At 33.3% G+C, this 16844-nt stretch overlaps 1 protein-coding gene across 2 annotated transcripts; it reads right to left on the reverse strand.

Annotated features, from left to right (window-relative positions):
- Positions 1 to 5969: 5969 nt before the first annotated feature.
- LOC132735772 (transmembrane protein 107-like) lies at positions 5970 to 13556 on the reverse strand. Of its 2 annotated transcripts, none has more exons than XM_060722772.1 (4): positions 13249 to 13556; positions 10315 to 10382; positions 9771 to 9871; positions 5970 to 8163 (listed from the first exon to the last, which is right to left on the reverse strand). In XM_060722772.1, exons 1-4 carry the CDS (start codon positions 13330 to 13332, stop codon positions 8009 to 8011), a joined length of 408 nt encoding a protein of 135 aa, XP_060578755.1. In that variant the 5' UTR covers positions 13333 to 13556; the 3' UTR covers positions 5970 to 8008. The 2 variants fall into 2 exon arrangements, with proteins under 2 accessions (XP_060578755.1, XP_060578748.1); XM_060722765.1 differs by having other exon boundaries at positions 7975 to 8697.
- Positions 13557 to 16844: the final 3288 nt, after the last annotated feature.

Here is a 16844-nt window from a genome sequence, read left to right on the forward strand (position 1 = left end):
GGGGAGTGTGGGGAGAATAAAGACCCTTTTTAGGGGGTCCTTTTTTTGAAACTGTTTTTTAAATCCAAAGAAGGATTTTTTGGGGGGAAAAACCAAAAGAAACCCCTTAAGGGGAAATATGTGGTTAACACCGGTTTAACGTAGTTTTAAAATAAATCCCCACTTATGAACATTTTCGCGGATGTTTGAAAATTCCAAAATTGAAACCTTTTTTTTAAATGTTTTTTTTGAATTTTGTTTAGTGCGTGGCGGTATTTTTGCACTAAGTCCCCGGTTCCAGTCCTTTCCATGAACAGGCTAAACCCAAACCCGAACCTCCCGCCATTTGGGAATTTAATTTTGACGTTTTGGGGGTTCTTAAGGGATTCCGTTTATGAAAATATTGGTAGGAAAAAGGGGGAAAAAATAATGATGTATATCTGGCCCGTTATGGTTGATTTCAGTAAGCTTAATTTTAATCCGTTTCGTAAGTGTAGTCCTGAAAGTTTTTTATGATAACCGGTATTGACTTCATAAAAGGAAAATTGCAGGACCTGTTCATGGGCGGCAGAAGTTAATGTAATACGCCGCCTATGTCCCAATAGCACCGCCCCCTAGATGCACAAGTTATTGCTTCTCTCTATTTAGCATTATTTTACCACAGGAACTTGAAATTCTATCAATATTAATCCTGTTAATGATAATCCCAAAAAATATTACCCCCTTTTTATTTTATGCTTTTCAGTGGTAATTACTGATTTATTCCGTGAAAAATTTATTTTGATAAATTTCACAGTGGAAAATTATTCCAAAATATTAATTTCACTTTTTCCCCCAATGAACGAAACTACTTTTTTTAATATTTCCCCATGTGGTACCTTTCAATTTTTATTTTTACTGACAATTCTGAACAATTTATTCAGGCCTGTTAAAAAAAATTTTAAGCAAAGGGCTGAAAAGAATAAATAACTGCTTAAATTAGTTCAAAAGTATAAAGAGAGAACTTAATTCTTATTCCTTCAAATTTTCCAATCCAATAAAATTTCATCTCTAAATTTTTTGTTTCGTTTTTTAACAATTTCTGAAAAATACATTCCTTCCCCCGATGCTAAAACTGCTCTTGATGACATTTTTGGGCAATAATTTAAAGTAATCCTTCTAGGAAAATAACTGCCGTATGCTTTAATGAAAAATTGAAAAGCATTGAACAGCCATTCACTCGTAAAAAGTAAAAAAATAAGTAAAACAACCCAGCGTTTCCTTACCCAATGCCTTTGCAAGCTTCCCAAGTTTTCCCCATTTTTCCTAGCTCCTTTTCTGAATGTTTTCACTTCTGTCAACTAATTATTTTTTGTCTGTTTACAATCCTTCAAATAAGTTTTTTTCATTTAAAAAAAGGTGTTGACTAAAAAATCCAAAATTTCATAATCTTCTTAAATCTTACACAATTAAATTTTCCTCCCAATGAAATACCATCAAGCCTTTAAAAAAATGGCTCTTGCCGCTTACATTTTACAAAGCCAGGTTCTAATATAAATTTCGCATAATAACAGGGAAATCATGGAATGGATGGTTTTTGAACTTTTTCTCCTACAAAGAATTGTTTTTTTTTATTATTAAAAACAAGCGGATCATTCAATTTTATTTAAATAAAAAATGAATAAATATCCACCGTCATTTAATCCTTGATTTGGGCGGACTTAAATTTTTCAAAAACTTTCAAGACTTCCCTTGTTTTTAATGAGAAATTCCCCTCTAAATGGGGCTCTCAATTGGGGGAAAAGATTTTTTAATAATTAACGTTAAAATTTATGGGAAATTTCGGTTTTAATTGTTTTTAAAAGCTAAAATAAAAAGGGAAAATATTTGTCTCTTTGTTGTGTAAGATGTAATTTTTATTTTCCTCGTGAACTTTTTTAAAAAAGTATTTCTCATCGGGCTACGCCCCACGAGGTGAGAATAACTGTTTTTTAAAGGCCCACTTGGTGAAATAAAATTTAGAGATCTTTACCCACAAACAAAAAAATATTTCCTGCTATTAGGATGAACATGGTAATAAAGTTTATTTTACACACTATGTAAAACTGGGGGTATATTTTTGGGATATAATCAAATTAATAGTTTAGAAAATTTTCAAGTTTCCTTGTTTGATTTTACATTACAAGTAGAATTAAAATTATTCAGGGACAGTTAAAGCAAACACAAGAAAGTATACATTGTAAACTTTGTTGACTAGTTCAAATGGAGCGCTTCCATATTTTGTTTTCTTTTCCTCCCGAGGGACTCTCCATTTTACAGTCCATTGCGCTTATTGCAGCTGCTCACAAAACATTTTCAAGTGTATGAATATGTTAGACATTTGTATAGAATTATCATAAAGACATGTTTTGTTCTGGAAAAAGCAATGAAATAAATGGTAAATGGGATATTTTAAGGAAGAGGTCATACAGAATTCATTATTTTATGATTTTATTCAGGGCATATCTCTCTGTGTGTTTTGTAACTGGTGAGGGATAGATAATAAATTCGTTTTGTAGCATATACATAACTGTACTTAAATGTAGACTTATGAATGAAAACAAGACATAAAGTACATTATTAACAGGTGACCGACTCGATCAGATAACTCAATAACAACCTGATGTGTCAGGTAAGACGATATCAATTCCAGTAGAAATAATGTAAGTGTCTTAATGCTTCAATTTAACGTATTCATGCATTGAATGTTAGCTTATGTGATGATCGTAACACTTTATGACTTTTATAATTATAGCCACTAGTAGCAAAAAGATCAGGCAGAATTTGAATGAAGGTCAAGTTTTGTCTACTTGAAGGGCTTGTCTGGCCAAGTATGAAGACGATACACAACAGAACTTAAGAAGTTATATCAAGTTTTTTTTTATTCTATTTTCTTCAGAAAAAGAAATCGAGCTAATAAAAATGAACGATCTTGTAAAATCGACAATATGTCACAAATAAAGACATTTATTGAATAAATGATGCCAGTCAAAGAAAGTAATAAAATTACATTAAAATTGCAAATGTGCAAATACAACAAAAAGATGCATGCATGATCATACAAGCGTGATTTAAACGTATTTGATTTTCTTTAGTAATCGAGTTTCAAACCAAAAAAGCAAGCATGGATTTTGTACATGGAATAGATCAATATCTTATCAAATGTTACGTATCAATAAATTTTATAGTAATTTTGACAAATCTTATGCTTCTTCTTATATCAATGAAAATGGAAATGGTTGTCTGGAAATGCCCGTGTTTGTTTTCGCTTTCAAGAGCTTAACTGGTAGAGAAATAGACTGTTGTTCTGGATTTGATTCCCGGACAATGAAGGTCACTTTTTTGTGATTGATCCTGGGCTCCTTTCTATAGTCATTCACACTGTACCTCAGCTATGGCATGTACAGAAGTGATATCAATTTATAGCGAAAGTGAAGTCGCTAGTAGACAACCTGTCCATGAACGTTGCCGTGGCTGAACTGTGTATTCTTGTGACTTTAATTAATGTGGCTTACGAGTTACGGCATTGATCCGGAGGGTTAAATACAAAACACCACCGCCTTTAAACTTACGCATATCACGTATATACAGCTCACTTTGATCAACCCAATGGGCTGAGCTAATCGAACAAAGGCATGTTTGATAGCTGAGAGACCCCGCACTATAGCCAAGCCGTACCTCCAGAAACAATGTTTGAGGATGCCAGAAAATGTGGCTTTTCAATAGCAATTATAATAGCAAGCTAATAGCAATATATTGACTTCAGAATTAGGGTCATGAAACGCCCGTGATCACTGTGAATTTATTGTAAGGCCAAATGTGATAAAAGGGCTTGTTGGGTAACCGAGAGCCACTCCAATGTCACGGTACTTTTTTTAAAGAGGCCAGTATGTGCTGAACCAATGTGGCATTCTGTCTCTATACTTGGAGGAAGGATGACCATTGTCATGGCTTATTTATAACCCCTGATTATGATTTTGATGTTATTGTGTTAAAGGCCAAGGTCACAGTGACGTGTTGAAACATCATTGCCTGCTCACTTACCTAAGAAGTTAATGTAACGTGATAGGTACATAACACATGTTCAGAAGATGGCACCTATTGATATTGCCCGCCACTCGGTATAAAACCCTTTTCGCTCAATAACTTAGAAAGGTATAAGCCTTTGTAAATCTTTGTAGGGACATTGCCAATGGACAGTAGAGGGCACTTATTGATTTTGAGGTTATCAGGTAAAGGTCATAAAGGGTGCATTTTCTATACATGTACTCTCTATATGGGATTTTAAACAAAAGGAATTAAGTACCATTCGCATATCTAAGGTTTACAGGTCAAGGTCACAAAAAGGGTACATATTCTATACATGTACTCTCTAAATGGGTTTTCAACCAAAAGGCATAAAGTACCATTCGCATATCTAAGGTTTACAGGTCAAGGTCACAAAAAGGGTACATATTCTATACATGTACTCTCTATATGGGTTTTCAACCAAAAGGCATAAAGTACCATTCGCATATCTAAGGTTTACAGGTCAAGGTCATAAAGGGTACATTTTCTATACATGTACTCTCTATATGGGATTTAACCAAAAGGCATTAAGGGTTATTTTGCAAATCTTTTTAACTCATCTGGTAAGGATGAGGATCATCCTTTGTCCGGTGACACATTGTACTTCAACAAAATCTAGTCCTGAAAAGGTAGATATCACACAGCAATAATCCTTAGAATGTTCTCTATAAACATGACCAAATGGTTACTGGTGCTGACCAGAGGGCAGCCAGAGCTTAAAATAGAAAACCATTAAACAACATCTCCGCTTAAACTACTGGGTAAACTTGACGAAAATTTACAGAAATAATTATTTTGGCAGACTTTTATAAAATGTGGTAAAATGGTCCAAGTCTGTTCAACAAAAGAGCCATCGGAGCTAATAATATATATAGACATTTCCTCCTCAACAGTTTGATAGATGTTGATAAAACGTCTCAAGAAATGATCCTTTGGTGGTCTTTAATAAAAATTGCCATAATCATCCAGTCTGTTGAACAAGATGGCCTCTAGAGATAAAACTAGATACAAATGTACCCCTTAAATCTATATCTTCTTCTATACCTCTTACTATATTGTCGTGAAACTTTACTGGAATGATCATTAGGTTATCAATAACATAATTTCTAATATCGTTCAAGTTTGCTGCTCATCATGAGAGCGAGGTTAACAAACAAACCAACAATACATTCATGCTGTCATTCATTCATTTTGGCAGTCACACAGTGAAATATGTACATACTTACACATAAATATATAATTAAAGTGTTATATGATAACATATCTCGTAGTATTAAAACAAATGCGTTTTTATAAACATTTGAAGAAACCCTTGTTTGGAAAAAAACAGTTTGTCATTATAACCTTAACCTAATTACCTCAAAACTAATGACCTCAAAATCAATAGGGGTCATCCTTAAGCCATGACCAACTGTCATATCATGTCTAAGGACTGTAGGTCAAAGCTTTCTCTCAGGTGACAGTGCAACAGTGACCTTGACAAATTAACCTCAAAATCAATAACGGTCCTGATAAACTACAAATGTACTTGCTTAACCAATCTCCACACAAAATCTTAGAACTTAAAACATCCACAGTTCTTTGTGGTTCTAAAATGATAAATATTATTTGTCTATAATTATAAGTCTATATAATATCCCTAGAATCCCTGGGGGTTTGGTAAATTTTGTCAAGGCAAAAAAAGACAAAAATTTTGAAAATGTTCAACCTAAGAAATCGTTTAAATTTTTTAACACTTAAATATGCATGTACTTAGTTAAAAGGATGTACAGTTGTAGTTTTGGCATCTTTAGGTTTGATTTTTTTCAGAGACAAATAGACAGACAGACAGAATTATTTTTTTCCTCCCTTCATTAATTTTATAAATAAGATCAAGGGCAAAATATATATACAATAATTTGTTATAGAAATATATTTATTTACAATTGCATAGAAAAATCAATTCTAACACTAGACAGCATCTCTAGCAATATAATATAATCACATTTATACATTATGTTAAGGTCATATGTAACTTTAAAGAAGTTGTTAAAGAATCATCATTACACGGTATCAAGCATCTTATCAAAATATTCTCTTAACCTGATGTACATGTATTTGTGTAATGGACTTGTCCAGCTTCTATTTTGGAACAGTTTATTTGGAGTTAAAGGGATGTCAGTATCAAAATACAAAAATTTTACTAAGAGTGTAATGTGTGGCCAGATTGCACAGATGTGCTTGCTGACATGGCTCTGTACTGATGGCCAATTTAATAACTTTCTGTTCCAGCATGGTCAAAGGTTACCAGACCTGGATATAATAATGCTTAATTTCAGATCTTAAATAATGATTGTTACATAATTAGACACATCCCATATTTCTTTGTTATTTAAAAATGAAAACCTGAAAAAGGAATATTGATTTAACAAAACTTTTGATTTCATCCTTACTTTGGCAATTTGCTTTACATGCATATTATAAAATAATTAACATGCATCCCAATTTCTAAAAACTAATTATTACAATCAATATTATTACTAAAAATTTGTCTTAATCATAAACCATTTGGGGTTCAAGGGGTTAGTCAGTCATTTGCGGAAAATTTATACAATGTAATTAAAATCCAGATATCCAGGAAACGCTTATATGGTGGACCGAAAACAGAATGTGTTTAAATTGGACTTAAAACAAGAACAAGCTTTGACTTCACACGAAACAATTATAAACATTAATAAGTCTTCTCATCAACAACTCTAAATAACTAACATAAACCACTGTTTTACTCACTTTCTGTCAATTCAAAATGAGCAAACAGGTTTGCTGCCCTTATTCACACTAGTTACTAAACCTATCTTAGCTCTAATAGGCTCATCTATATACACACAAAATTACACTTAAATATATAAAAGATATACTATGCTCAAATTTTATAGTATAAATGTAGAAAATATTGATAATTTCTACAGTCTCTAATTTATGTAAATATAAAAAAACATGTTTTCACTTCACACAAAGTAGATATGTTATGCTTTATATCCTACACACTATAAGTGGACACACTATGAATATAGAGTATTAAAAAAAACAGGTAGGACCTGCTTTACTTGATCAGTAATTAGGAACAGAGACAAAGTTTGAACAATGTTCCTTTATTTAATTAAGACATTATTCAGTTAGAATTTTATAGATATCAATATTTTTTTCTGTAGTAAAAAATATTGTTCTCAAAGATGAGCATAGTACATCTTAAATAATTATATATGATAATAAGTTAAAATACATACTGTAACACAATAATGTATCATAATAACACAACAATGATAATTATGTTTTCTTTTCTGACATAAAAGATGGACGGAAAGTTAATATTAATGAGAAACCACTATCTGATATGAAATCTTCCTAAAAATCTTTATCACACTCAACCTGTAGATTAATTTACCAAAAAAAAACAAAAATGAGATTCTATGATCAGATAAACCAACGTTTATAAAAATACAAACAAAAATGTGGCTAGAAATTTACAGCAAAAGATAGTTACATTACTGCTTGCTTTCGCTTCGAATGTATTGAAGAAATCGTCTCATTCCAAGACTATTATTAAATATGTAATATGAATAATTCAAATATACCTAATCTACTCAAATACAGCTGTTTATCAACAAACTGTCTTGCAAGTGTAACAAATTCATAACTACAGTCTTTATTCTCATGCAAACTTAATACAAATTATACAGTAAATTAACTGTCCACTTCTTAATTCATGAAATTACTGCAGGTATTCTTGTGTTGAAAATACAGGGGACAAAAAACAACATGAAACTTCTAATTGTGTCAAGTGTATCTTTTGTTAAAGAGATTTTTTATATATATTACCACCTTCATGTGACACGTTTCATTTTATTTGTCAGTTATTTAAGATTCATCACATCTTTCTCTTGGTACATACAATTATATATCACTAAGGTTGTCTCAATGTAGATATGATGGAGAACACTTCAGTCACTCCGGGTAAAGCGCTGCACACACCAAATATGTACCAGTACCAGTCACATGGCCAAATCTCAAACAAGAAGAATGTCAAGGCCACAAATGCCCCACCATGAACTGCTGTAGCTAAGTCTTATGTCAAGGAATCTTTTGCTTTTATTGTGAAGATGCCATAATTAAACAGTAATAATATTTTTTGCCTTCTGTAACATACTCCACATCCCAAAACAAAATGAAATTCATAAACTAAGAAAATTGCTTGTATCCAATAAGTTGGACTCTTAACTTTGTTAAGCTTTACCTAACTTTGTTAAGCTTTACCTAACAGTTAAAATAAGGCAGTCTAGCACTATTACAAATGTACATGTTTACCACTAAAGTTAAATACATGTAACATAAACTTTTAATTTTGAATGAATGCTATAAATATTCTGTCAAAATGCACAATACCTATCCATTGTTCTTTAACCCTATATCTTATTTTGTATCTATGCTACAATGAAGTATGTCCACAACAAAGAATTATCCCCATTGTTAATAACTCAGTAAAAGCAGGTGTGGCATTACAGAAGGCAAAAATATACCAGAACCGTTCACAAGGCCATTCCCTCCAGATATAGTAAGACAATGCCACGGATGCTCCAGAATGGGCAGATATAGCTAAAGTAATTGTCAAGGATCATTAATACTTAAAACTATATTTTCTAGATCTTAAAACAAGTAAAAATATTAATGCCAAACTTTTACCAAACCTTTCACATTGTCATGTTTTTAAAAAACCTTTTTCAATATCTTTTGAAGAATATTCTGATATTTTAAGTAAATCGTTCACTCATAGAATTATACATTTAAAATAAAAGTGTTTTTACCCACAGGTATCTCAGCATCTATAGATAACCTTTCATTAAGATACATCTGATTATAAAATAACCTAAATACACACTTAAGGAATGCTTAATATCAATGGTGTACTCAAATGAAACAAATGGAGATGTTTTAACATTAAGAAGAATAGTAGAAGACATTTTATTTCAAAGTCTGAGCCCTGGCCTTAAGTTTATAAAACTTTTTTCTGGGCTCTGTCTCAAATGTCTCAAGATTTGTATTAGTCATGTACATTCAGTGTGTTTTTTTTTGTTGTTTTTTTTAAATAACAATAAAGTACCAGAGAACTGAGTTTGTCCAAAGAAAATTTCTTTTTAACCTTGGATCCTGATTACTCAGTATGTTAAAATAGTCCTGTATAATCCTATGTACATGTAATTCAAAATTAGGTTTGGCAGTGACCATAGTTTCTGTAACAATAGTCAATTACATTACTTTAATACTGAAAGATTCTGTATGTTGTTATTAAGGATGTAACAACACTTAAGTGAAAATTTTTAAATGTATATACCATAATTATTCTTCTAAAACTATTTCCAAACATGTTAAAAATAAACTGCATATGTTTATTCACATTATACATGTAAGTAAACACAAAAATCTATGCATTCATTTCTTATTGAATAATTTGGCTTAGACTTTATTGAAAATAGATTTCGAATTACCTCCATTTATTTACATGAAATGTAAATTCCATATTTATATCTTTACAAATAATGTTGTTTTTTTTTAACTTACAATATTGATAAATCTTCATTTGAGCATCAGATTTAATTTTATGATATAAAACCATAAAAAAATGAGTGACAGGATCTTTAAAAATGCACTATGTGATGAGTAAAGGATACATAGGAGGCACTGTAGTGATGTAAACATGGTTAGACCTCCAAAAAAGCCTACCAATTCTATGGCAAATAATCCAAGGGCTACTGATAGCCCTATAATCATCCTGTAATAAAAAGAACAAAAAATAATAAACATATTTTCAATTTTATTACATAGATCTGGTTAATACAACAGAGTTACTAGAAAAAAATCTGGGTTTTAGGGAACAAACAAACTTAAATCTATCATTGTAATGTAAACTATTTACTACTTGTAAGTGTTTAGGATTTGTGAAACTCCATTAATGGATGATAAAAATGTACCAAGTACAAGTATCAATAGTCCTTTGTTTGAACAGTGAATTTATTTTTGTTCAATATAAAAATTCCAAAAACTAGATGATCATGTTGAATTCTGTCAACAATCTAGTAAAATTATGAAATATTATATATATCAAGCCTTTCATTACTTCTCTGTTAATAGTAATTTAATAACTAATAGTATACCTATGTGCACAGTTTATAAACAAGGTTAAAAGGAAACAAGAAAAACGTGTCATGTACTCACTCTAAATCTTTTTTGTCATATTCTGCCTGTGTATATGTCCTGGGTAAACAGGACTCAATATTTGGTCTCTGAAATAGAGAATGTTAATTACAAACAAGAGCGATCAGTGATCACATGTATCGCCTCATGATGGCCAATTTCATGTTGGGACAAGTTTTGTGACAGACGGAGTAGTGGCGACATAAATTCCTGTAAAGTTAGGATGAAATTGCCCCAGTAGTTTATGAGGAGTAGTGGGGACAAGTTTTGTGACAGACGGACAGACAGACAGTGCACAACTTGACTTGGTACTGATCATTCCTGTAAAGTTTGGATAAAATTGCACCAGTAGTTTATAAGGAGTAATAGGACAAGCTTTTGTGTATCTGGCAACACACAGAAAAAAACACCTTTTTATCAAAGGGCCATAACTCGGCCAAAAATCATTCAACCGGAAAACCCGTGCAGTATGTGCAAGGACTTGAGCTACAGCTCAATCCTGTAAAGTTTCATTGAAATTGCATTAGTGGTATAAGAGAAGTAGTCCGGACAAACTTTAAAAATAACAAGAGCTGTCACAGGAGACAGCCAAGCTCGACTAATAAAATACTGGATGCAGTAAGGAGGACAAAACTATGAAAGAAAAACCAATTATGTATAATTATGTATCAAGTTATAGTAAAAAAATATCATTTGTTAACATAAATTCCAAGATCAAGGGGAATAATTCTAGAAATAATCATGCTATAGTTATGAACCTTGTCACACAGCATGTGTGTAATGATAAGAAATATATATTTGAAGTTTGAAGTACTGATACCTTAAAAAGTAAATAAGTTATAATATTTCTTAAAGAAAATCCTAAGTTCAAAGAAAGATAAATCTGTAAATATTGCTTCAAGAGTTACGCACATTGTCACATAAAATGTAATTGATGATAAGGAATAAGTATTTGAAGTTTGAGGTAGATACCTTTAAAACTAAAAAAAGTTATAGTAAAAAAATAACATTTTTCTAGTAAAAAAAAATCTAAGTTCAAGGGGAGATAAATCTGAAAATATTGGTGCTAGAGTTATGAACCTTGTCACATAAGATGGGGATGATGATAAGGTACATATGTTTGAAGTATGAGGTTGATCCCTTAAGAAATAAAGAAGTAACAGTAAAAAATAGTATTTTTTCAGGAAAATTCTTAAGTTCAAGGGGAGATAAATCTGAAAATACTGGTGCTAGAGTTATGAACCTTGTCACATAAGAAGGGGATGATGATAAGTTACATATATTTGAAGTATGAGGTTGATCCCTTAAGAAATAAAGAAGTAACTGTAAAAAATAGTATTTTTTAAGGAAAATTCTAAGTTCAAGGGGAGTTAAATCTGGAAATATTGGTGCTAGAGTTATGAACCTTGTCACATAAAATGTGGTTGATGATAAGGAACATATATTTGAAGTTTGAAGTTGATACCTTAAGAAATGACAAACTTATAGTGAAAAATATTTTACTGCACAAAAACTTTAATCTAAAATCTGGACGCGGATGCCGGCACCGGGGCGAGTAGGACAGCTCTCCATATACTTCGTATAGTCGAGCTAAAAATTATTAAAGGGCCATAACTCTTACAAAAATCATTGAACCGGAAAATGCTGACAATATGCACAACTAGACTTGGTACTGATCATTCCTGTTAAGTTTGGATGAAATTGCACCAGTAGTTTATGAGGAGTAGTCTGGACAAGTTTTGTGACGGACGGACAGACAGACAGACAACGGAGAATTGATCCCTATATGTCGCCACTACTCCGTAGAGGCGACACAAAAAGGATGTTGGTACTTTAGCTTCAAATATTAAATAAAGATCACAGTTCTTACATTCTGGGCTTTAATCTTATCTATGGCAACAGATGTGTCAATGAATACAACCCATTTGGCCATGTGTCGAGATTGTTTTCTTAGCTACACATATGGGTGTAATTGTATCCTGTAGGATGGTATATCGTAACCATTTCCATAATCATGGTAAAACGAAACACCCATATGGTACGGCACAGTACAGTGTTTTAAATCATTTTCAAGGGGAGTACTTATTTCAGTAAAAATGCAGAAGATGAATATAAATCTGCTTCAGTTTGTTTTAAGTCCAAAATATAGAAGCATTTCGGAATTCAGGTAAAAAAAAATTATCCAAAACAAAAAAAAAATGATTTAAATAAAAATCCCATATATATAAATTAATAGTAGTATACAATATGGGATTTTTATTTAAATCTTTCTTTCTTTTGTTTTGGATAAAATTTTGGGATATACATAGACCGGTCAATAACAGTATGACAGAGTTTATCGCTAGAACTGGCAATGGAACCGATGATGGGAGAAGAGCAGTGATAAATTCATTCAATTGGCATAAAAGTTAGATAGTTTGTCAGAGTAAGTTGTGTTTCTCATTTTAATGTGCTTTATTGATTTAGTGTGCTCGGAAGTAAATTCCAGGCGATTTTACGAATATTCCTTATAAATGTAGTGGTGGGTGGGGAAATGTTGTTGCCTTCCTTGTGTTTTTTTATAGTATATATGGGATTTTTTTTAAATCGTTATTTTTTGTTTTGGATAGAATTTCGGGTTCCTTTGGTGTAATTCCCCAGATCTAAATATGTAATGTACCAGAAAACGGTGTTTAGCTAGGTTTTCGAAAGGGTAAATGTTTTATTTGTTGTAGAGGTTCAGAAAAAACTGACAATTCTGACAGAAACGCCTTTCCGGAAACATTTTTTGGACCCTGTACATATTGAATCGTGAGGTGGGTAAGAGCGTATCATTACACTCTTAGCTAAAGACTGAAAATAGATTTCTACAACAGATTTTAATAGATCTATTAGCATTTTAACAATGATATGAATTTGTAAATATATTAATGAACGAATGTAATCAAACCTTAAAATTCTGCAAGTTCAACTTACCCGAGACCAAAATATTACAATAACAAGCACTAGATGAGAGATAATTGTCAGAAACCTAGCAGGTACTATCCCTGTCACCTTCATTATGGAACAAGAAAATGCAAAGCTTCCTTGCCTACGACAACTTTTCTTAATATTTCTGAAAATCTAATTCGCAAATCGATGTGTCATTCAATTAATTAGATAGATAATATCTGAATTTCAAATGCTGCAATAACTTTGCTTTCAATTATTAAAGATATTAGAAACTATATGGAAAAATTCGACAACAAGTTATGCCCAATCTTGTTTGGCGGCCATTGCAGTTTCAATTCTCGTGTCAAACGAGACTTCCCGTGAAAATGGTCAATTTACCAAAATCCTTAAATTACACTAAAACACAAAAGGGAATAATTAATCCTACTGTATGAATGGGATGAACTTTATCAGTTTGACAGGGATAGTACAGTATATTGACAAGCACAGTATCCTCAGTCCCTATCAAATAAAATAGAAAAAAACAGAATCCCTAAAGAAAGTCCAACACAACAAAATTGAAAATGTTGCAGGCTCGGTTTGATTGAGCCTGTTCATGGACGGTACTGGAAAGTAAAAGTTACCGTCCACGCCCCCTAGCACCGGCTTAAGCAGAATTCAACATTTAACACGAAAATGGTAAAATTTTGAATTTAGAAACATCCGCAGATGTGTTCATACGGCGGTTATCATGGAACCTTCAATGTGACACAGGAGTGCCATTCCATGAAAAGCGGCGTATGGTCCCCAAGTAAAAGAATGTTTTTGCCCTAAACGAGAAAACAATGGGCGGAACTAAATAAAATGGAATTTAGATAGGGGATCTGAGGTTATGAAGCCTGCATATCACAGATAGGACGTCAAAAGACAAATTTAAAAAGCAGGCAACATATCCTAAGGGTGATTATACAGTATTCAAGTAGGAATACTGGAACCACCCAAGTTGAAAATGGCCGAAAAGAAGAAACTAAAAGTACCACATAACATGCATACACAACAATAATGTCGTGCTGAACGATCTTCAAGGATCGAAAATATAACATCATTGATTAAATGTACGGGGAGACTTTTTACAGCCGCCACACGGCACAAATAACACGGATGTGACAATAAAATAGAAAAAAACAGAATCCCTAAAGAAAGTCCAACACAACAAAATTGAAAATGTTGCAGGCTCGGTTTGATTGAGCCTGTTCATGGACGGTACTGGAAAGTAAAAGTTACCGTCCACGCCCCCTAGCACCGGCTTAAGCAGAATTCAACATTTAACACGAAAATGGTAAAATTTTGAATTTAGAAACATCCGCAGATGTGTTCATACGGCGGTTATCATGGAACCTTCAATGTGACACAGGAGTGCCATTCCATGAAAAGCGGCGTATGGTCCCCAAGTAAAAGAATGTTTTTGCCCTAAACGAGAAAACAATGGGCGGAACTAAATAAAATGGAATTTTGAAAGGGGATCTGAGGTTATGAAGCCTGCATATCACAGATAAGACGTCAAAAGACAAATTTAAAAAGCAGGCAACATATCCTAAGGGTGATTATACAGTATTCAAGTAGGAATACTGGAACCACCCAAGTTGAAAATGGCCGAAAAGAAGAAACTAAAAGTACCACATAACATGTATACACAACAATAATGTCGTGCTGAACGATCTTCAAGGATCGAAAATATAACATCATTGATTAAATGTACGGGGAGACTTTTTACAGCCGCCACACGGCACAAATAACACGGATGTGACAATAAAATAGAGAAAAACAGAATCCCTAAAGAAAGTCCAACACAACAAAATTGAAAATGTTGCAGGCTCGGTTTGATTGAGCCTGTTCATGGACGGTACTGGAAAGTGCAAGTTACCGTCCACGCCCCCTAGCACCGGCTTAAGCAGAATTCAACATTTAACACGAAAATGGTAAAATTTTGAATTTAGAAACATCCGCAGATGTGTTCATACGGCGGTTATCATGGAACCTTCAATGTGACACAGTAGTGCCATTCCATGAAAAGCGGCGTATGGTCCCCAAGTAAAAGAATGTTTTTGCCCTAAACGAGAAAACAATGGGCGGAACTAAATAAAATGGAATTTAGATAGGGGATCTGAGGTTATGAAGCCTGCATCATGACTTTCGGTCCAAAAGTAGCTGCGAAACTGAACTCCTGAGTTTCTTCCAAGAAGTATTTAACAACCTAGACAGTGGACAACAGACGGATGTGATTGTGATGGATTTTTTCAAAGGCCTTCGACAAAGTCGACCATCACAAATTAATCCATAAGCTTAACGGAATGGGAGTTAATGAACAGGTATCCACCTGGGTCAGGTCATTTCTTCGCCACCGTAGCCAAAGGGTTGCGGTGGAAGGTCAAATCTCCGACCAGCTGCCAGTGTTATCCGGTGTCCCTCAGGGTTCAGTCCTAGGACCCTGTCTGCTCCTTGCATATATCAATGATTTGCCAGAAACTGTCAAAAGCAAAACCAGTTTATTTGCGGATGACACTATAGTCTATTTGACAATTAAAGGACAGACTGACGCTGACAGACTACTGGACGATCTACATAAACTTGAAATTTAGGAACGGGACTGGGCTATAGAGTTCAACCCAGACAAGTGTGAGGTGCTGAGGATTACCCGTAAAAAGAACCCCACCATCTTTCCATACACTCTTTATAATAATACCCTCAAGTCAGCAGAATCTGCAAAGTACATGTACCTTGGAGTAACTATCTCTAAAGACCTTAACTGGATACAGCATATTAAAAACATCACCCCAAGGCCAAAAATTCCCTAAGATTCATCCAGAGGAACGTCAAAACCCAAAACAGGCAGCTCAAAACATCAGCCTATGTTACTTATGTCCGACCTCAATTAGAATACTGTACCACCATATGGCACCCTTGGCAGAAACACTTAAGTCATAAGATTGAAAGTGTCCAACGAGCTGCGGCTAGATATGTTTAAATAACTATATAACTTCGACAGTAGTGTAACCCAAATACTTAATGAACGAACTTGGGTGGCCTTCCCTAGAAAGCCGCATACTCCAGTCCTCTCTTTTAGTGTTCTATAAAATCCAATACAAACTTGTATATGTTTACCATAACCATCATCTAACCCCATCTAGAAATCTGAACTTCCTGATTCCCCAGTCCCGTACCCAATATCATCTTAATTCCTACTTTCATAGAACTCTCAGGTATTGGAATAGCCTTCCATATCAGGTCAAATCCAGTTCCAGCCTAGATGCCTTCAAGGATAGGTTGGCGACAGTCACATTCTAGTCCCCACCCACGGTATGTTTTTAATCTTGCACTCTTTCTTTTATCCTGCACCTTTTATATCTGTGATCTTTATCTTTTAGTATGCACCTAATACTTCTAACACAGTTTTCCTGACAAGCGCCTCCCAGTCATAGTCAGAATTGATTGTTCGGGAGTATCATGTAGATGTAGATGTTTTGATAAGGTGTATATAAACCATTTACAGTCGTTAGAGGAGTTTTAAACTTTAAATTTTATTTTCATCTTTCAATTTACGCTATAAATAATGAGACTATAATAATAACAAATATTTTAAT

Source organism: Ruditapes philippinarum, unplaced genomic scaffold (genome assembly GCF_026571515.1).
Source record: "Ruditapes philippinarum isolate M1 unplaced genomic scaffold, ASM2657151v2 ctg2090_1_1_1_1, whole genome shotgun sequence".
Taxonomy (NCBI): domain Eukaryota; kingdom Metazoa; phylum Mollusca; class Bivalvia; order Venerida; family Veneridae; genus Ruditapes; species Ruditapes philippinarum.